The 21204-nt window shown below is 52.9% G+C and overlaps 7 protein-coding genes across 7 annotated transcripts; 4 read left to right on the top strand and 3 right to left on the bottom strand.

Annotated features, from left to right (window-relative positions):
• The first annotated feature begins 3 nt into the window (after positions 1-3).
• gcnE (histone acetyltransferase GCN5) lies at positions 4-1879 on the top strand. Its single transcript, XM_025634581.1, has 7 exons — positions 4-84; positions 147-241; positions 303-359; positions 423-631; positions 694-808; positions 861-1568; positions 1635-1879. The coding sequence occupies exons 1-7, from the start codon at positions 63-65 to the stop codon at positions 1653-1655; spliced, it is 1227 nt and encodes a 408-aa protein (XP_025494689.1). The 5' UTR covers positions 4-62; the 3' UTR covers positions 1656-1879.
• Positions 1872-3437, bottom strand: BO82DRAFT_18739 (uncharacterized protein). The gene is made up of 2 exons (XM_025630492.1): positions 2821-3437; positions 1872-2726 (listed from the first exon to the last, which is right to left on the bottom strand). The coding sequence occupies exons 1-2, from the start codon at positions 3077-3079 to the stop codon at positions 1990-1992; spliced, it is 996 nt and encodes a 331-aa protein (XP_025494688.1). The 5' UTR covers positions 3080-3437; the 3' UTR covers positions 1872-1989.
• Positions 3438-4869: 1432 nt separating this feature from the next.
• Positions 4870-8825, top strand: ctpA (Cu(2+)-transporting P-type ATPase CCC2). Its single transcript, XM_025634580.1, has one exon. The coding sequence runs from the start codon at positions 4947-4949 to the stop codon at positions 8514-8516; it is 3570 nt and encodes a 1189-aa protein (XP_025494687.1). The 5' UTR covers positions 4870-4946; the 3' UTR covers positions 8517-8825.
• On the bottom strand, positions 8792-10781 carry BO82DRAFT_352039 (uncharacterized protein). Its single transcript, XM_025634579.1, has 4 exons — positions 10653-10781; positions 10482-10527; positions 10377-10425; positions 8792-10305 (listed from the first exon to the last, which is right to left on the bottom strand). The coding sequence occupies exons 1-4, from the start codon at positions 10660-10662 to the stop codon at positions 9064-9066; spliced, it is 1347 nt and encodes a 448-aa protein (XP_025494686.1). The 5' UTR covers positions 10663-10781; the 3' UTR covers positions 8792-9063.
• A 194-nt stretch (positions 10782-10975) lies between these two features.
• Positions 10976-13282, top strand: BO82DRAFT_304658 (phosphoribosylaminoimidazole carboxylase ADE2). Its single transcript, XM_025632194.1, has 4 exons — positions 10976-11507; positions 11575-11672; positions 11753-12713; positions 12866-13282. The coding sequence occupies exons 1-4, from the start codon at positions 11042-11044 to the stop codon at positions 13060-13062; spliced, it is 1722 nt and encodes a 573-aa protein (XP_025494685.1). The 5' UTR covers positions 10976-11041; the 3' UTR covers positions 13063-13282.
• A 67-nt stretch (positions 13283-13349) lies between these two features.
• On the bottom strand, positions 13350-17249 carry BO82DRAFT_304656 (uncharacterized protein). The gene is made up of 8 exons (XM_025632193.1): positions 16781-17249; positions 16655-16720; positions 16266-16593; positions 16016-16209; positions 15686-15965; positions 15481-15620; positions 15298-15428; positions 13350-15246 (listed from the first exon to the last, which is right to left on the bottom strand). Exons 1-8 carry the CDS (start codon positions 16832-16834, stop codon positions 13668-13670), a joined length of 2772 nt encoding a protein of 923 aa, XP_025494684.1. The 5' UTR covers positions 16835-17249; the 3' UTR covers positions 13350-13667.
• Positions 17250-17578: 329 nt separating this feature from the next.
• Positions 17579-17974, top strand: BO82DRAFT_352036 (uncharacterized protein). The gene has a single exon (XM_025634578.1). It carries the CDS (start codon positions 17601-17603, stop codon positions 17859-17861), a length of 261 nt encoding a protein of 86 aa, XP_025494683.1. The 5' UTR covers positions 17579-17600; the 3' UTR covers positions 17862-17974.
• The last annotated feature ends 3230 nt before the right edge of the window (positions 17975-21204 follow it).

The raw sequence follows: 21204 nt of genomic DNA, 5'->3' as shown, positions 1-21204 counted from the left end.
AGGCCATGTCAATCAGTCACTCGCTCAGAGTCTCGGTTCTGGAATCAGTCACAATTTACAATATGCCGGCACTTACATCGGAGAGTGAGTCAAGTTTGCAGCCAGACAGCCAGCCAGGAACGTTACTAATCTAGGTTGAGGTCCAGGTACCAAGCGGAAAGCTTCGGAGGAGGCCCTTTCCCCAGAGTCGCAGCAACGGAGCAAGAAAGCGCGCACTGATTCCCCGGGGGACGAGCTCAAGGTGGGCATGTCAAAATCAGAATGCTGGGGAGATAACACCGCACTAATCCTTTCGTTTTCAGACAGAAGATGAACCCCTCGATAAGCCGCCCATGAGGATTGTCCCGTTCCCGGAGAAGGTAAGCTTGCGCAGCACCTCCGCCCCGGGTATGAATGAGACTAACCACTCCAAACCATAATAGCCGGCAGTACTCGAAGAGCGTCGTGGCGAGATCGAGTTTCGTGTGGTCAACAATGATGGCTCGCGCGACAGTTTCGTCGTCCTCACCGGCCTCAAGTGTATTTTCCAGAAACAACTCCCAAAAATGCCCAAGGACTATATCGCGCGCTTAGTCTACGACCGGTCGCATCTGTCTATCGCAATCGTCAAGCATCCCTTGGAAGTGGTCGGGTGCGTATATGTGTGATGGGAAGGTAAAGTTGGGTATCGGACTATGCTAATGGGGCATGCAGAGGCATCACATACCGCCCGTTCAACGGTCGCCGATTCGCTGAGATCGTCTTCTGTGCTATCTCTTCTGATCAGCAAGTTAAAGGATATGGTGCGCATCTCATGTCCCACTTGAAAGTCAGTTTGCAATCTTCCTAGTGAGAAAAACAGCTATTGATGTGTTATACAGGATTACGTCAAGGCGACATCGGACATCATGCATTTCCTAACCTACGCTGATAACTACGCTATCGGATACTTCAAGAAGCAGGGTTTCACAAAAGAGATCACGCTTGATAAGTCTGTCTGGATGGGATACATCAAGGATTACGAGGGAGGAACAATCATGCAGTGTACCATGCTGCCCACGATACGCTATCTCGAGGTTGGCCGCATGCTTCTCAAACAGAAGGAGGCGGTCCATGCGAAGATCCGGGCGTTCAGTCGGTCACACATAATCCATGCACCCCCCAAGGAGTGGAAAAACGGAGCATGCAAGATCGACCCCTTGCTGATCCCAGCTATCAAAGAGTCGGGATGGTCGCCCGATATGGATGAATTGGCCCGCCAGCCCCGCCACGGGCCGAACTACAATCAGCTCCTGCATCTGCTCAACGATATGCAAAACCACAGTGCCGCGTGGCCATTCACGCAACCGGTCAACCGAGACGAAGTGCCGGATTACTACGAAGTCATTAAAGAACCCATGGATCTGTCGACGATGGAAGAGAAGCACGAGAAGGATATGTACCCGACACCGCAGGACTTCATCAAGGATGCCATGTTGATCTTCGACAACTGCCGAAGGTACAACAATGAGAACACGCCGTATGCCAAGAGTGCCAACAAGCTGGAGAAGTTCATGTGGCAGCAGATACGGAACATTCCGGAGTGGTCGGTAAGTAGTCTCCTTCCTCTGCGTCTTGCATGGGCTACGGACACTTAGGCGCTGACATTACTCTAGCATCTGGCCGAGAACCACTGAGCAAGTGACTGTGGTCTTTTGGTGTGTAGGCGTTGCTAATTGGCGTTTGGTTTTGCGCGTGATGAACGAATACCCAAAGTTATGAGAACATGGAGCGTTGCTTTCTCTTGCACTTTTTTGTCTTGTTTTTCGTGTCGAATGTGGACATAATTCACAGAAGGTTAAGTCTATTGAACCTTGGATGGCCCCGTCGCTGTAATTCTGTGTCTTTTAGAATGGGATGGTCATATTCATGCAATATGATGGGATCGATGCATAAGCAGGGCGAGATCAATACTTTCAAACCTAAAAGTTCGACCCAACACATACCTCTCGTGCTAGCAGGAAAGCACCCTTACGACTTCTTCCCCAAGATGCGCTTAGGATGTCGGGCCCCGGCCACTCCCGACCCCGCCGCTCTCCCCGAGCCGGGCCCTTCGTCAATGTCCATCCTCGACCCCCCTAAAGCCTGAATACTATCGTAGTCGTTCCCATGTTCCCAGTACCCGTCATCATCATCCAGTTCGTCCGCACTGAACTCACGCTTGTTGCCGCCGAGGCCACCACCTCGGAAGGCCTGCTGCGGCTGCTGGCCCCAGTGTTTCCGCGCCCCGCCCGCCACGTTTCCCTCGCCTCCACCGGCAGCACTAGCGGCCTCCGCCCGGTACGCGGCCAGCGTCTGTTCAAAGATCACGTTACGCTCATGCTCCTTGGCCCGCCGCTTCGCCGACTCGGACTTGATCTTGGCGATCTCGGCCTCGATGTCGCTGATGACGTCGCCGCAGCGGGTCTCCCATTGCGTAAGGATGGTGATCATGTTCGCGAGCGACTGGGGCTTGACGTCGCGGAGCGGGGCGATGGCGGTGACGTTGACGGTCGGAGGGATCGAGGCCGGCGAGAGGCGGGCTGTGATCAGGGAGGAGTAGATGGCCGTTGTGACGAGGGATTCAAGGTCGGCGGGGGCGGTGATGGAGAGAGCGCCCATGAGGGCGGTGTAGGTGAGGGGTTGGATGGTGGAAGAGAGGGTGAGGAGTGTGAGGAGGCGGAGTTTGAGTGTCTGGGCCGGGCTGAGAGCGGGCAGGTTGGGTGTTTCTGGGTGGGTGACTGACGTGTGAGCATTGCATTGCGTTTGCGTTGTGTCGTCGGTGACCCAGATTTGTAAAGGGAATATGTTAGAGATACTCACCTTGGTAGTCTTGCCATGTGCCCCAGGCGAAGATCTCAAGCAATGTCAGGTAGCTCTGGTATTCTGCTGGGGTGTCCGGGGAGCGGAGGGCCTGGACTGCCGCCGTCTCCAGGAGCTCCGCGAACACGAACGTATGTGCGTTGGAGGTTGCATTTGTGATGATATTGGCGACAAAGCGAGGGGAATTTGCACTGGACGAATTGGCGAGAGCGATGAACGGCTGGAGTGCCTCGATGGCCCGGGTGTGGATTTGGTCCATGCTGTCTGTCGGCCTGCTCGATATCACACCCTTCCGATTGACTTGGCTGTCAAGGCCGATGGTGATGAATTCAGGAAACTGAATGTAACCCTCAGATGGTTGTTTCTGCAGATTCTGCAAGTGCTGATGAGCAGGTATAGTGGAAACTCAGCTCGGAGGTGGCTGTAATTGTCAGCGGTAGGTGGGATGAATCGCTGAATCGATGACCGATGATGGGTGGATGTTATGGCGGTGTTTGTCTGCGATGCAAACATGGTGGGAGTGAGATCCGGCCATGTGATTCCGGGACTCTCCAACACAGGCATCGCATCTAAACATCCTGCGGTCTCCAGTTTCGACTCTCCAATTTGCTATCGTTCTTGTCAGGACTGCCTCGGAGTATCTCGCTTCAATGGGCGTTTCGACTGAGGTGAGGCTCTGGTCGACCTTCATCTATTGAGAACCACTGCAATCTCAAGTCTGGAACCATCCAGGAGCTACAGCTCTATAGTTGAAACGTCAGAGCCACCCGATGTTTCAACCCCAGAAGTCTTTTCTTGACAGCTAAGCATGACAGGTTGTCTAGATCTAACGGTCTCGATACTTCAAAGAGCGTTCGCAAGAGCACAATATCATTCAAGGTGGCCCAGGTGTCTCAGCCAAGTCTGCACACAGCATTGTTCGTCTCTCAATGAAGTGGATTGCCATGACTTAACACCTAGCTACCTGGTCTGCGGAGTCCGACGGCCGCCAACCGATCTCCCGTTACGCAAAGATGATTTCCAACTCGGAATACAACGGGTCGTGGTGGTGTTGAGCTTCTCCAGGTGCTCGAATTGCTCGATGACTGTCAAGTCTACTTCTGAATTCAAAGAAAGCTGATTCCAGAAACGGAACTCTCCTTGCAGACTGGCATGCAGGGCTGATCCTGACCATTTCTTGTGTTCCGGGATGAGACTTGTCTGACCAGCCTGAAGCCTCGGTTGTTCAGTCCATATTGACATCCAGACACGATGTTATGGAGAGATCCCGGACGGAATTCACTAGGATTAAGACGATGTTCATGAAGTGATAATAGTTTTGTAGCAGTGCCGACTGCCGACGACACCGTACACGAATGGGCGTAGAGCATGGGGACTTTTTCACACGTAAGCGGGGCCGGGCATTCCTCGAAAGTGGAGAGAAATCGGAGGTAATTTTCCTCGATCAACTCACCAAGTGGGTTTCTCCATTGGATTCCCTCATTGTTATTGTCCAGAACAATTACGAAAAGGAAAGAAAGACAAAAAAGACAAAAAAGACAAAAACATGGACCACTTTGCCCACTCTTTGTCCAATCCCTAACCGGCGTTAATTGCCTACCCTGGCATTCCTTTGCGAGAAGATTGTTTGTGCTATTATTCTATTCTTTTATTGAGTGATGAATTCGGGGAGCTTGCGTCCACCACAGTGACCACACTGACTGACTGCACTCTGCAGCGCCCGGTCTTCTTCTTCTTCTTCTTCTTCTTCTTCTTCTTCTTCTTCTTCTTCTTCTTCCTCCTCCTCTTCTTTAACAGCCAGCAAAAAATCCCCAAATCTGTCTCTTCCGGCCCCATCCGGTTTTAGCACTGGCTCCATTATTGGTACTACTTTTCTAGTCTCAATATAAATCCGTCTTATTATTACATGATCAATAGCCAAGTCTCCAGCGATCCTTGCATGACACCCTGCGGTTCCCTCCGGTAGTCTACTGCTACCCTACTGCTACTAATATATTACCCCCCCGAACGCCCGCCCCGTCAGCACCTCCTCCCTCCCCGTCTAAACCACGTTCTTATGCGATAACACTGCCGCCGGCCGACAATCTTCCTTCGCCTGGTTGTCACCACCACCAAATCCGTGCGACATGGCGGCCTCATCAACCGCTTTGCTTCGCGCCGGAGACCATGGCTCTCTTAACGATCGATCGCCCGCTCATATGGCCACCACTACGGTCAGTGTAGAGGGTATGACGTGTGGCGCCTGCACCTCTGCTGTCGAAGGTGCCTTCAAGGGAGTGGAAGGCGCCGGCGACGTGACCGTGAGCTTGATGATGGGCCGCGCCGTTGTACATCACGATGCGAGCTTGCTCCCACCGGGGAAGATCGCCGAAATTATCGATGATAGCGGTTTTGATGCCAAGGTCATCTCTACGGACAGCTCATCCCTACCAACCGAAAACACGGCGAAATCCTCCATATCGACCACGACCCTGGCAGTAGAAGGCATGACCTGTGGGGCTTGCACATCCGCGGTCGAGGGAGGGCTGAAAGAGGCATCGGGTATCCAGTCAGTCAGCGTGTCTCTACTCTCGGAGCGCGCCGTAATTGAACACGATGCCTCGGTGATCACCCCGGATCAAATTGCGGAACTGATCGAAGACCGTGGCTTTGGTGCAAAGGTGCTGGAAACTTCCACGGCTCAGGATAGCTCTCAATCTTCACAGGACTTGACGGGATCAAAGTCCTCTCCAATGGTCACCACGGTATCCATAGACGGCATGACATGCGGTGCATGCACAGCGAGCATACAAAATGCGTTCAACGGAGTGGATGGATTGGTGCAGTTCAATATCAGTTTACTTGCGGAACGAGCGATTATTGTCCACGACCCATCTATTCTACCAGTTCAGACGATTCTTAATACTATCGACGATGCGGGTTTCGATACAGCGATAGTATCTTCCGAAGCGCAAAACCTCTCGTCGAAGGGTGTCGGCCAAGTCACCCTTAGTCTTCACGGTGTGCGCGATGCTGCCTCAGCAGCGTGCTTGGAGGATGACCTCCTCCGAAGAAATGGCGTGTCTTCAGCCTCAGTTGACATGGCTTCCTCCCGAATCAATGTATCCTTCGATTCCTCCATGCTCGGTGTTCGATCTATCGTCGAAGCTATCGAGGCGGCTGGATACAATGCCTTGGTGTTGCAGTCAGACGATACGAATGCGCAACTCGATTCGCTCTCGAAAACCAAGGAGGTCCAGGAGTGGAAACGTGCGTTCCTCTTCTCCGCCTCCTTCGCCGTACCGGTCTTTCTCATCAACATGATTCTCCCCATGTACTTTCCCGCAATTGATATCGGCCGTGTCCCGCTCTTCTGCGGTCTCTACTTGGGTGACGTCACTTGCCTTTTACTTACTATTCCTGTCCAGTTCGGCATTGGAAAGCGCTTTTATGTGGCCAGCTATAAGTCTCTCAAACATCGGTCACCGACCATGGATGTTCTGGTCATGTTGGGTACATCTGCGGCATTTTTCTACAGCATTTTCACCATGATCGTCGCGATGTTTTCGAGTGGTCACTCGAGGCCTAGCACGGTCTTTGACACAAGCACGATGCTTATCACATTTATCACGCTGGGAAGATGGTTGGAAAACAGAGCTAAAGGTCAAACTTCGGCTGCACTTTCGCGACTCATGTCCTTGGCGCCTTCAATGACTACTATTTACGATGACCCTATCGCCGCAGAGAAAATGGCTGAGCAGTGGGATACTAAGATCTCACCATCGGAGGACGGACACTCGGCTCCCGCACATGAGACCTCGGGCCCTGGGCAAAAATTGATCCCTACTGAGCTCATCGAAGTCGGGGACATTGTGATGCTCCATCCCGGAGATAAAGTCTCGGCAGATGGTATTGTCATTCGCGGCGAAAGCTATGTCGACGAAAGTATGATCACGGGTGAAGCCCTTCCTATCCACAAATCCAAGGGCAGTGTTGTTATAGCCGGAACAGTCAACGGGACAAGCTCGATGGATTTCAAGGTCACACGAGCAGGCAAAGACACTCAGCTTAGTCAGATCGTCAAATTGGTCCAGGATGCCCAAACGAGTCGAGCCCCCATTCAACGTATGGCCGATGTGGTAGCTGGATATTTTGTGCCAGCTATTATCAGTCTTGGACTAGTCACCTTCTTCGGCTGGATGTTTATGAGCCATATTCTGCCCCATCCACCCAAGGTTTTTTTGGCAGAAAGCAATGGAGGCAAAGTCATGGTCTGTCTGAAGCTCTGCATTTCCGTGATTGTCTTCGCCTGTCCTTGTGCCCTGGGTCTGAGCACGCCTACCGCCGTCATGGTTGGAACAGGTGTAGGTGCACAGCAGGGTATTCTCGTCAAGGGTGGCGCTGTTCTCGAGGCCGCTACAAAGATCACCCATGTCGTTTTCGATAAAACTGGGACCTTGACAACCGGAAAGATGAGCGTTGCAGAAACCAGAATTGAGCCCCAGTGGACTGCGAACGACTGGCGGCGTCGACTATGGTGGCTGATTGTTGGTCTTGCAGAGATGAGCAGCGAACACCCCATTGGAAGAGCCATCTTTGCTGCCGCTCAGACTGAGTCAGGTAATCCCGGAGACGGCGGTCTGCCAGGAAGCTTGGGTGACGTCGAAGCCATTGTCGGAAAAGGTATCTCTGCATTGGTTGAACCAACCTCTAGTGCTGAGCGCATTCGATACCGGGTCTTGGTGGGTAATGCTTCTTTTCTGCGATCCAGAGACGTTGCGGTCCCAGAATCTGCTGAGCCCCAGGCTTCAGAAGATTCGGAAACTATCAACGCTAAAGCTCCTGCTGGAATCACTCAGATCCACGTCGCCATTGATGGCCAGTATGCCGGTACTATCTCGCTTCGGGATACTGTGAAATCCAGCGCTCCGGCAGCAGTTGCGGCTTTGCATCGCATGGGCATCATGACATCCCTTATCACCGGTGACACCCATGCGACTGCCATTTCGATCGCTGCAGCCGTTGGGATTCCGATTGATGCAGTCCACGCTTCCGTATCCCCTTCGGACAAGCAAGCTATTGTCGCTTCGCTGCAAGAGGCCGGCGATCGAGTTGCCATGGTTGGTGATGGAATCAACGATTCTCCCGCTCTGGCTACTGCGTCTGTCGGTATTGCGCTTGCCTCTGGAACCGATGTTGCCATGGAAGCAGCCGACGTCGTTCTCATGCGGCCCGATGACTTGCTCTCCGTGCCGGCAAGTTTGTATCTATCCCGGTCGGTGTTCAACCGAATCAAGCTGAATCTGATGTGGGCGTGTCTCTATAACATCATTGGATTGCCCTTTGCCATGGGCATCTTCCTCCCATTCGGGTTCATGCTACCCCCCATGGCTGCTGGTGCCGCCATGGCTGCTTCTAGCGTCTCGGTCGTCGTCAGCAGTCTCCTCCTCAAACTCTGGCGCCGGCCCAAATGGATGGACGCTGACAGGCTCCTCAAGGAGATTTCAGAAGCGAACTCCGACTTCAAGTCCTCGCAGAAGAGCTGGTGGGCCGCGACTCTCTCGGTCACCGGCTCCTCCTCCGGTGGCCGATCATCATCCCACTGGATCCGCAACACTGGCGCCGAGGTTTGGTCCTTTGTCACGGGCAAGAGAGCCCGAGGCTCCGACTTGGACGAGGGCCGCTACGTCCCTCTTCAAACGGTGGAACCCGCTTGAGCCCTCTTGTGTTAGACGCACACTTTTTCTGGGTGTATAATGATTGTCTGGTCACTGATTGTCTATGAGCAATGGCGATTTGGCCATATATTGCATATCTCTCTGCATGTCACGACCATCTAATGACTTGATTTTGAGTTTCTTTGTTCTGGGTTCGGTTTCTTGGACAGCGAATGGTGCTATCTTGGTGTTGTATGGCTTTCTTATTCTTTTCTTATTCTTTTCTCCCTATTTCAGGTAGAATGCCTTCTTTCCGACGGCCTAGAAAGCTTATACCGCAACAATTGAATGATCATTCTTCAACTGAAAGTTGATGTTTCTTGATTACCGTATTCTCCTGTTGTAGCCCTTTTCGAAAGGACGCAAGGACCCCCACATTCGAACCTGTAAGCCAAGTACATGCCTCGCAGCAACACTACCGAATCGCATTCGACAGCCTCGCTCATCATCAATGTAGGTTCATGAATATGCATGCAATGCTAAATCACAGGTTGAAGTTTGACATAGATAGACGCCAATCGACTTCCGCTATTACCCGCAACCCCTCTCAGCCTTGCTTCTGCTGCTGCTGCTGTTCCATTTCGCTCGTCGCAGACACTTCTTCTGCCTTCGCATCCTCCAGCGCAATGTCTCCATCGCCATCTGTACCAGGCTTAGCATTGCCTTCCTGGGCCTGGCCCTCTCCCTGACTCGACTGCTGTTCCTGCTGCTGCGGGCCACCCTGCAGACTCGCAGCCGACTCCTGGCTCTCCTTCTGAGTTTGGTCCTGCTGCTGCTGGCCGCTCTCTGCCGCGCCATCGAGATTCATCTCCACCCCCTTCCCGTCCTGTAACCCCAGATCCTCAACCCCAACGACGGGCGGACCCCGCGCATGCGGAATGTCCTCCACGACTGGCTCGGCAGGCACCGACTCCATCCCGCCCATCACCTCATTCTCAGGATCGTTCTCCCCCGTCGTCGTGGCGGTCGTAGGCTCTCCTCCACCACCACCACCACCACCCCCTGAGCCGATTGTAGTAGTCTCCGCCGCCGCCGCAAAGCCAGTCTCACTCTGCCCGATCACACCCACAATGCCACCACCCGCGGCTTCTTGGTCGCTATCCCCGTCGGGAGAAGACGCAGCGTTATGCAACCACGGGATCGGGGTGAGTAGCGCCCCGCCGAGCGACTCGTCGCTGCCCAGGGCATTATCGACGGAGAACATGAAGCTCGGTTCGGTGGCTGCTGCTGCCGCCGCGCTGCCGTTGAGGGTGCCGTTGGGCTGTTGGTGGTGGGGCAGCACTGGCTGTTGGGTGCCGGTGGTGGTCTGGAAGGGGAAGATATCCGCGGGGCTGGTGACGGAGACGACGCGATCGACGGCGCGGAGGTACGCCGGGAGAGTGCGGTAGTGCGCCGTGGGACGGAGGATGAGCTCTGCGAGGCGCTGGATGGTGTGGGGCGGTTTGGAGGCGAAGAGCGTGCGGATGTTGGTGGAGACGGCTGTCAGGAGATGGTCGAGGGGCGCCGGCAGGGTGGGTGCGTTGGTGGTAGAGGAGGAGGATGGGTCTGGCTGGGAGTCCGGGATGCGTTCGCTACTGGACAGAGGCGTCGTGGTTGGGGAGGTGGCTGTTGGTTGCGGTGGGGTCTGGAGATTCGGGGGATCGCTAGTGTCGGCGCTGTTACTGGCGCTGGTGCTGTTGTTTGTGGTAGCGGTAGGATCTTGTGCTAGGATGGTGGCGGCGGAGGGGAGCGTAGGTGGTTGCGCTGGTGCTGCGGGCACTCGGGGCATGGGGAACGCATTATAGACGTTCTTGTTAGACCGGATGCTTGTCAGTGACTCGGTGATCTAGATGCGCGTGTGGTATCTTGGGGGTTGCGCACATGTTGGAGTCGCTCAAGGAGCGGTTCGACAAGGTTGGGCCATTTCGAGCTTCCAGGGACAATGTCAGCGTTGGATGGATGAGCCAAGCAGGTAGGCTAGCATACGAATCTATGGCACCACCATTGACGGCTGTCTCGAGGCTCTCTTCGTCTGAGAATGCGCCTAAAGTGAGCAAGATATGATCCAAGTTGTGTCAAGAAGCGGACTTGAGCTAGAATAGCTTGTGAAGGGATAGCTGCAGGAAGTGAAGACTTGACCAGAGCGCGGAGACTTACCAAGCGACATAATCACAACAATAACTTCTGGCTCTATTTGCGAGAATAGAAAAATGGGAGCAAGAAGTTAGAGATTGAAGGAACGTAGTGAGAGGCAATTGATTGCTTGATGAATTGATTGCTTGCTTGCTTGCTTGCTTGATTGATTGATTGATTAATCGAGGGCTCGTGACGCGCGCGCGGGGAGGAAGAGCGGCTCCCCGGCAAGCACTCCCTGTGATTGGCCCCAACAGCCGCTTATCGGAACCCCACGTGACTGAGGGGCTCAATTTCTCCTTCCCCAGATCCTCTCCGTTTTCGGCCTTCGCTCGTCGCTTCTCCGTCAACTTTTTTTTTTTTGATTTGCTCCGTCGTGCATTTCGTCGGTCTAACAAAGTCCAGCCAGCAACATGTGGAACTCCCCGAAGGTCGGAATTCTTGGTGGAGGCCAATTGGGCCGTATGATGGTCGAGGCCGCCAACCGACTCAATATTCAATGCAATGTCCTCGATGCGGAGAACTCCCCGGCCAAGCAGATCAGCTCCCACGACGACCACGTTACCGGCTCCTTCAAGGAGCGCGAAGCCGTCCGCGAATTGGCCAAGTCCTGCGACGTGGTGACCGCTGAGATCGAACATGTCGATACCTACGCTCTTGAGGAGATCGCTTCCCAGGTCAAGATTGAGCCCAGCTGGCAGGCAATTCGCACGATTCAGAACAAGTTCGACCAGAAGGAGCACCTCAGACAATATGGCATCCCCATGGCCGACCACCGCGAGCTTATTGAGAACACATCGGAGGAACTGGCTAAGGTGGGCGAGCAGTTGGGTTACCCTATGATGCTCAAGTCGAAGACTATGGCTTATGATGGTCGCGGTGAGTCATACTTCTCTGCCATCGCCTTTGGGTGCAGGATCACTGACGAGGTCGATGGCATAACCAGGAAACTTCCATGTGCGCACGAAAGAGGACATCCCCGAAGCTCTAGAAGCTCTCAAGGGCAGACCGTTGTATGCCGAGAAATGGGCCTATTTCAAGATGGTTCGTCCTCGGGTCCCCCTCCCCTCAATTCGTCACGCATACCACGAAGTACATGGTCCTAATGACTAGCACTTGTATAGGAACTTGCCGTCATGGTTGTCAAGACCAAGGACACCGTCCTCTCCTATCCCACCGTTGAAACCGTTCAAGAAGACTCGGTCTGCAAGCTCGTGTACGCCCCCGCCCGCAACGTCTCCGATGCGATCAACCAGAAGGCCCAAGAACTGGCCCGCAAGGCCGTCGCCGCGTTCGACGGCAAGGGTGCCTTCGGTGTCGAGATGTTCCTATTGGAGGACGACAGCCTTCTCCTGTGCGAGATTGCCAGCCGCATCCACAACTCGGGTCACTACACCATTGAAGGATGCGCCATGTCGCAATTCGAAGCCCACCTGCGCGCGATCCTCGACCTCCCCATTCCTCCCAAGAGCCTCGAGCTCCGCCAGCCCTCCATCATGCTCAACATCATCGGCGGCGCCGCCCCGGATACCCACCTCACCGCCGCCGAGCACGCTCTCTCCATCCCAAACGCCAGCATCCACCTCTATAGCAAGGGCGCCGCCAAACCCGGCCGCAAGATGGGCCACATCACCGTGACCGCCGCCACCATGCACGAAGCCGAGACCCACATCCAGCCGCTCATCGAGGTCGTCGATCAGATCCGCGCCCAGCGCAGCGACGTCAAGACCAAGCCGCAGTCCTCCTCCGGGCCATCCAAGCCCGCCCCCTCGGTCGCCGTGATCATGGGCTCCGACAGTGACCTCAAGACCCTGGTCCCCGGTCTCAAGCTCCTGCGCGACTACTTCGGCATCGAGCCCGCTGTGGATATCACCTCCGCCCACCGCACCCCCACCTTCATGGCCGAGTACTCTGCCGGCGCCGCGGCCCGCGGAATCAAGGTCATCATTGCCGCCGCCGGTGGCGCCGCCCACCTCCCCGGCATGGCTGCCGCGCATACCGCCCTCCCGGTTATTGGTGTACCCGTCAAGGGTAGCTCGCTGGATGGTGTGGATAGTCTGTATAGCATTGTGCAGATGCCTCGAGGTAACTTACCCCGAATACTCTTCCCACCCCTCCCTTGACGTTTCTGCACGCAAAAACAGCAATTACATATTTTCTTTAACCCCCCGCATTTCTCCCTACTCACCCTCACATGCACTTAATGCATCACCTCGGCTAACGCGAACATACAACAGGCGTCCCCGTCGCCACCGTCGGCATCAACAACAGCATCAACGCGGCTCTGCTGGCCGCTCGCATCCTCGGTGCCTTTGACTCGACCATTCAGAAGAAGGTCGAGGCCTACGCCGAGAGTGCTCGCGCCGAGAACATGGAGTTGAAGGGTACGAAACTGCAGGAGCTGGGCTGGGAAAAGTACTTTGAGCAGATGTAAAATCTTTTGTATTCGGTGCTTGGATCTTTCTCGCTCTCTTTTTTTAATGGTTATGATCGGATACGGTACGGGTAAATAGAAGATAGATAGGGGAGGATGGGAGATAAGTTGTTCAATGCCATTCTGGCTTATGATTTCAACCAGTTGCTCCAAAGGATTCAAAGTTAAGAGGCGGGTGTACAGGACAGTACAGTAGTAACTGCATCGTTGGATATACGGGGAAACTCTAGGCAGGGTATTTGGGGCGGGACTTTCTACGTTGGAAGGCAAACAGAATAGCATGACATCACAGATACAAAGGATTAATCATTAACTACTGAGATATCTCGCAACATAAAACACAAACCAGAGCAGGGCATCAACCGACATAAACAATCACTAATACACGTGGTATGGAAGTGGAAAAAAAGAGTGTGACATATCAGAACCACAGAAATCCCTGTACGCAGTAATGACAAACAGGTATCGGTATCAATAAATAGACAACAAGACATAAGGAAAATAGCTGATGAGCGTGATGAACGGAACTCGTTTATTCTGGTTTTTTTCGGTGAGAAACCCAGCAGTTATTTGATTCGTCATGGGTTCAGTCCTTCAGACGTGACTTAAGCGGTCTGGGGGTTGAATGCGGTCTGAGCACCGGGGACAGTGGGACGGCCATTAGCAGTCAAATTAGTGTGGCCATTGCCGAAGGCCTGGTTGACTTCGTCGGAGAAGCCGCGGGAGGCGGCCACATGGTCATAGGGCTTGGAATGGCCGTTGGTATAGCCGTTGGTGCCGGCAGTGTACCCGTTAGTGTGACCGTTAGTGTGGCCATTGGTGTGCCCGTTGGTGTGACCGTTAGTGTAGCCGTTAGTTCCCAGGGCATGAGAGCCATTGACCGCCCGGCCATCGAGAGCTGCCACGCCTCCGGTGGTCGGCTTGCCGTCAGCGAGAGCCGAAGGGCCCTTGGTGGCGGCCCCAGTGTTTGGGCCCTGCTCAAGAGGGGAGCGACGCTTGCGTGAGATGCTTGCTGGCTTGGGAATGTCGGTAGACTCGGACGCACTGCCAATGCTGAAGACAGGGGACTCCCAACGTTCGCCCTTCATGGCCAACTCCTTGTACTCCGTAGCCTTGCTCGAGATACCACCAGGAAGCTTGATGTCGGGGAAGATGGAATCGTGAAGAGTAGTAGCGGTCTGGACCTTGGTACCACGCTGGGCCGCAGCCTGAGCCTGGGCCTGGGCCTTGCGAGCCTTCTCTTCGCCACGGGCACGGAAAGCATCCAGATAGCGTGAGTAGATATTGGGGGCGTTGGCAGGGTCCTCGCGGCTGGCCTCCTTAGCCTCGTTGACCCGACATTGGATTTCGTATGCAAGCGCATCACCCTTGGCGAACGCATCCCGAATCTGCTGTTCAATGACCTTCTGTAGGGTCGGGCGGACGACACGGAAGAGTAGAGGCTTGAAGATGGTGAAAAATGCCTTGTGCTTCGACTTCTTCAGCTTCACGTTGAAAGAGTCAATCTTGACGGACACCTTGTCTAGCTTGATGTAGTGCTGGCTATCCTCCCTTTGGGCAGTAGAAGCTGCGATCTTGAACCCAAAACCTTCACCACCCAAGAAGATGTCCATGATACCGGTGTCAGTGATTGCTGGGAATCCCTGCTTCCGGTTGATATAGTAGCTGACATCCCTGAGATCAGCTTGAATCCCAGAGACAGAGATCATGATCTTGTTGTCTCTCTTGCTGCTGATCTTCTTGCGTCCCCAGCGGAAGTAGTTGTCGCTGCTGAATTCAACCACGTTTGGCATCAGGTTGTCGCTCTCAATGACGAGGTTTTCCACAACCACGTCAGCGGAGGGGTCAGACACCTCGATCCGTGGGACCGGAACGTAACGCACGTTCTCGAAGGCAGCAGGGAGGATGACATCCCGAATATCCTTGAGAAGATGCTTCTTGAAGGCCACATTGCCACTCGAGTCTCGGCCAAGGTCTTCGAAGAGCTTCTCCAAAGAGCTTCTGAATGCCAGGTTCTGGGGATCCTGGTTGAATTGATCACCAATGAACTTGATCTCATCCAAGATGCGATCTGTGTGGTCCTTATAGCGGTCACGCAGGAGGTATCGTCCGTGCTCATTCAACTGGTTCCACTGACGGGTGCAGTCATCTTCCATAATGTAGCCCTGCTCAGTCAGAGTTTTTCTGGATATATCGTTAGCGCAGTTCCTGTGTTGGCCAAGGATCTTTACATACCTAATGAATGTGTCCATGTTACGGAACCATCCCTTCAGCTCGGGGTCTCTGTCCGCATCGCGGTAAATGTTGTCGAGGGAGTCGAAAAGATTGTCAAGGGAAGTGCTGTTGGCGAAGCGCTCAAGCAAAGTCTATACTTCATTTTAGTGACTGTACGCAGACATCCGGCCTTGGACGACCTACCCTCAGGTTTGTTTCCATTTTTTGGATCTTATCGCCGCTTCTGAAGCCCTGGACTGACCCAGCACCCTGCTGAGAAAGGTTACGGGTGTGACTGCCATACTTCTCGGCCATTGAAAGCAGAGTCCGAATAGCCTGCTGGTCTATAGACAATCCCAAGATTAGTTCTAGGTCAAGAAGTGATTACGAGATATTCTCAGTGACTTACAGTCCGAATGGCCCTGGATTTCAATGACCATCTTCTTCAGTCGCCAGATGGCCTGATCGCGGCGCTCTTGAGGCATCTTCCCTGACAGATAGTTCTTGGTTCTTTCACGGTACTCACGAGCCCGGTCTTTCTGTTCCTCGGGAACATTGTCTGACACCAATTCCTGAGCTCTCTGCGCTCCGGCGGTCGCACCAGCACGAGGATCGACATCTGAGACGCTCTTGGGCTGCTGTCCGCCGGTCGCAGCCTGAGCGGCCGTATCTGTCACATCTTGCTTGCCCTAATGACGTGTGAGTTGCTATAGCATTCAGTCCCTAGAGATGGACTTACCTCTTCCTTGTTTTTCTTGAAGCGGGATTTGAACTGTTCCTTTTGCTGCGAGAAGTCTGGTTGCTCATGCCACACGTTATCCTCGGCGGGCTCGTCGATCTGAGAAAGTTGGTCCTGCGATGGCCTCAGCCGGTCGGAAGCTTTTTGGGACACATCGCCAGCCATATCGCGAGCTAGGATCATAGCATCATTGACTGCAAATGATTGTTAGTCAAGGTGCTTTGTACAATCTTTGGGACGGTTCACATACGAAGCTTTCTGAATTCCCCATTGGTGATCAGGAGTCTTCCCAGGGTCTTCAGTCCCTCGATGGACTCCTGAGCATCCTGCTGGGCCGAATCCTTGGTCACAGGCAACCCAGGCTTCTCTGTATCTTCTGCAGAGATGTTCTGGGCCTCCCAGAGGAATTCTTGAAGCAGCTGACCGTCGTTCTTGCTCAGCATAAGCTTCTTGGCGTTGTTGATTACATCACGGAGATCTTGGACAAGGCCTTGTCCCTCAGTGGAGAGTTCTTTTGACGGAGAAGAGAGAGCCTTGTGCTGGAGCGCGGTGTTCAAGGCAACATCACATTGTTTGTTCTATAATGAATGAGTGCATTAGTTCGTGCCATCACCCAGGGACTGGAGGAGGGATACTCACCGATGGAAGCTTGCCATTCTTGAACGCTTGATAGATACCAAAGAGCTGCAGCTTTTGGTTGATGTCCTAGCATCGCAGACTGATCAGCATTGCGGCTCCTCCACCAATGGCCTCAGATTCGCTTACCTGCTCCTTCTGCTTGGTGTTCATGGGGTGGTTAACCGCCGCCTTGGAAGACATGATGAATAGCTTTCTGCGCTAGCTAGCTAGACGATACAACGTGAGTGGAATGGAAGCCCGAAAGGACCAATGGTCGCCTGCGAGTCGGCGTCTTGCCAAGGAGCTCAAGTGAAGCGGCTGTTAAGATATAAAGATTCGATCGCAAAGGCGATAGAGTTGAAATCCCCGGGATGATAAGCGATGCCCGTGGAGCCGATGGCGAAGGAGTCAATAGTGGTAGCCAAGGGAGGAAAGGGTCGCGTCGCCGGGGTAATGTCGGAATGAAGGACGCAACCTGTGAATTAGGATTGAGATCGGAATGTGTATAGCTGCACGGGTATGAGATTGGATAATCGGATATTGGGGGTATTGGGAATATTGGGGGTATAAAGTATTGGGTATTGGGTATCAGGTATTAATAGTATTATTGTTCCAGGTATGAACAGGAAGGGCGAAAATAACATCTAGTGAAGAAAGCGTAGAAGATAACAGCGAAAGCGAAGAATAAATACCTTCGCCGGATGCAGATCACCGCCCACGGAAGGTGTGCAAAATCATGGCTGCGTTTGGGAGAGTAGGGGAAAAGGGAGGGAAGGGTGGTTTGACGTCACGCTGTCGTTGGTGACAGGTGCTGGACCGGTTCCTGAGCGCCATTGAGGTGAAGAAGGGTGTGGTGGTGGTGGTGCGACAAGGACCAAACCACAGCATCATTCATCATCATCATTATCATCATCATCACCTTCGCCGCCAGTCGTCGTCAACCGCAAGTGGATGAGGTCATCAGCCGATGCTGGCTGGCCAGTTGGAGGGAGGAAACAAAACTCTACAGCAGGGACGGGGAAGAGAAGCGGCAGACGGGAAGCTTCTACCTATCCACGACCGTGATCGACGCCAGCAACCCATTGATACGTGGGTAAGAAGCCATCGTGATGTCGAGCGGGACAAACCATCCTTCATCAAGCCAGCAAGCAGGAAGGGATCTGTGGTGCTATTCAAGTTCGGTGGGTTGAAGACCCCGGGAAGCTTGGCATCACATGCTCCGCCGTAAGTAGACTACAGAGTAACTTCCTTGGGCAAGGTTACTCGTCGACTTCACTCAATGCACCCATTGACCCAACTTCAAACCTTAGAGTTCTTGTTTCTTTTGCATCTACTTGAAGCTACTTCACAGGGTTTACCTCCCTGATCGGTGAAGTTGTCGCCAAGACGGACATAGCAGAGGCATTGAGTCAGATGAAGGTTATGGATCCCAATGATTGTGGAAGACCTAAGTCGAGAGTGGGGGAGTGCCATAAGGCTGAAAGCTGTATGTATCTAGACTAGACCTGCAAATCGTGAGGGAGTCGATGTACTGTACTCCGTACTGGACTGCAGTGGACTCGTACAGATGTGTGTGGTTTGAGGACTCGACAAGGTAGAATTCAAGTTTATCAGATTGGGGGCTCCACTGGAGTTCGGCGGCTCGCATCACCCTGACGTCACTCCCCCCGGTCTTTTCTCGAGTCTGGACCAACGAAGCTGTTGGCAGTAACTATAGCAGAGCTATTACACGTACTCACCTAGCAGTAGTATATCCCTGTCCCTGCCTGCTGGAATACTGAGTACAGCAATGTCATAATAGGCGCCAGCATATCTTTTACTCTTCCTAGCCCTCTCACCGCAGTCAAGCGCTTCAGCAGAAATCACGATCGCAAAAGACTTAATTTTCTACCATCCCTAAGACCGTCTACCAATCACGAGATACCGTTGCTTAAATAAATACCCAAGCATAATCTCACTGCATTGATCAACTTCACGCGGGAGGGAATTACCAGTAAGGGGGAATCCTGCTTAGACTGCAGCCGGAGATCATGCCTTTTTGTATGGAGTGGGTAGCTCCTCGAAGCGAGGAATATCGGCTACTATATTAATTTAAATTTAGCCTGGATTGACTAGATGTGTGGCTGCCGAAAGGTGAGTGCGACAATTGGCTATAAACATCAAGAAAGTCAAAGTGCCTGCGATTAAGTGCTTTTCAGTGTTTCTTTCCCCTGTCAGCTATTTACTACTTGCTGTCAGTAAACAAAGAGCCTGTTCAGAAGATTTTCTGACAGGGTAATCAAAAAAGTGGAAAAGTTGGAAGATGGTCGGATAGTTAAGAGGCCGGGAGAGAAGTACCTTGCCTAGTACCGGTAACTTAGTTCCAGCCCAAAGGATCCTAGTGATCCTAGTCAATTATTAGACTAGCCTGAAGGCCCGCGCCCGCGCCGGCGAACAGAGGTTCCTACCTATTTAGGTAAGGTACCAGGTAATTACTCCGTACGACTTACCCATTAGTAGTAGTTAGTGGTAGCCTGAGGCCAGACAATGGCAGACAGAGTATTTACTCATAACTGGGCACAGCATGGTCTCCTCAGCAGCTCAGCTGATGACTAAGTACCTAGTGATGTCGCGATAACTGTGTTAAAAGATTGGTCGAGGAATGATTGGCAGGCATCCCATCTCTGGGTGAAATTGGCTCCTGCTCACGCCCCTCTTGGTCCAGTCGCAAACCCCACCGTCTCCACCACGCATCCAAACGTTTTCACCCTTTTCTACGGCCGGAGCATTCACACTATACACGGTTGGACTGACTAGAAAACCGTTCGGCTACTTTGGTGATGCTGTTTCAGCTGAGTCAAAAACAGCCACGGTAGGTTGCATAACGGCATCACGGAGCAAACGGTCCGAATCATGGATCATGCTGTCATGCATTGCCTTATATCGAGAAAAGCTTCGGTTTCCCTTACCAGTTAGGAGCCCTGGTTCTTGTTGGGTCGGAACTAGTGATCTTCGCGATGCGACACGTCTCGGCACTTTGACCACTTGAGGGAAGGACAATCCTCACTGATCCCTGCTCCTGATCTCTTTATCCGAAACACGAGGGCAACCGAATCTGAACGCAAGCCAAAGATGAAAAATTTTCCGGAAGAGACATCACAAGGAGTACTCGAGTACAGAATGATTGGGTTTGAAAGAGAAAAGGGTGACTGCGGCGCGTTCGATTGGTGCGCTGAATTTAGCCACACCTCAATGGCTTCAACTGTATGGCGAGCTCTACCAAGGGAAGACCTCCGATTACGGTTGGGAAGGGCTTTGGTGGACATGGTGGACGTGGTGGAAATGTGGACCCATCGGACAAGCTAAGAACGGATCGTTGTGGTCTTTGACCTTTCTAGTAGTGTCCCAGTGTCCAGTGAAGTTGCAGACTGTGGAAACTGACTGACTACTACGCATTCGATTTCACCTCTTTTCCTCCGTGCAAATGCCGAGCGAGGAAGACAAGATACAGTCCAGTGAGTAAAAGGGGTTACTTCAATGTCCTCACATCATGTGCCGTACAGTAACTTACTCTGCACCGTATGGGATAGGGGACAGAGTAAGAGAGTGTGTCCTTGGAATGCTGGACAAACCGGTCTGCTGCATGACCTGCAAGGCTGGACTGAGCTGGACAGGACAAACGACGGCGGCTTTGGGCATCGGACTATTTCGCAACCGAGCTTGAGTAGATAAGCTGAGGCCCAGTGGGTGAATGACTTGGCCCAGATACTGATCGATAACACGAAACCCTCCGTTATGGGTTTTTAGGGTATACTGACGATAGAATAGTGGGTGGAAGTTCGGATGTCGCGTAAAGACTCCCAATTTGCAATCGCTGGGCCTCGAGTTTGCCCCAGACTCTCTCACTCTCTCGATCTATTGGAGCCAAAACAGCCCAGTTCAAGATCTTGTGGATAGGGCTTTAAACCCGTCTGCGGACTACCGGTACCTATTGTTGATATATGAACCAATTCAGAGACTAGTTGGGCTGCAGCACATAACAGGAGTAAGTGAAGTAGTGAGTAGTTGTCGATATTCTCATGTCATTCGTCACTGCACATGTACAGACATCCTTGCATCGAATGCTTGAGCGTCAGGCCCCAATAATCGTCATCTGCATGAGCGACGAGTATGGTTCGCCGTATTTCATCAGCCTTCCCTTCACCCTTTGGGAGCCTCTTAACTCTGAAGGGTAAATTACGACAATTTCGAGGGGGGGGCTCTGGCTTAGCGTGCCGTAGATCCAAGCGGGAGGTGGACCGACCGAGGCCTTTCATTGACTTCAGTTCCGCCTCTATTCCACTTTCCCATCTTTCCCCCCCCCATCATCCCCTCTTCAACAACTCCTCTTCTGTTACCTACTTTGCTGTATTCGCCCCATCCCACCTGTTCACCAAGGGAAAATAGTCTGCATATTTTCTCTCATTACCTTATGATCGCCAATATGGATTTCATCATCGACTTGTTGTGATAGTGGCTTACATAACATTCCACATTCAACACCAGTTCCCCCTTGCTTTCCTTCCTCTTCTCATACACTCTGCGCCCCCCCC

This window comes from Aspergillus uvarum (genome assembly GCF_003184745.1).
Source record: "Aspergillus uvarum CBS 121591 unplaced genomic scaffold BO82scaffold_11, whole genome shotgun sequence".
In the NCBI taxonomy this organism is placed as follows: Eukaryota; Fungi; Ascomycota; class Eurotiomycetes; order Eurotiales; family Aspergillaceae; genus Aspergillus; species Aspergillus uvarum.
Note: the sequence above shows the minus strand (reverse complement) of the source record. Positions and strands in the feature narration are given on the sequence as shown.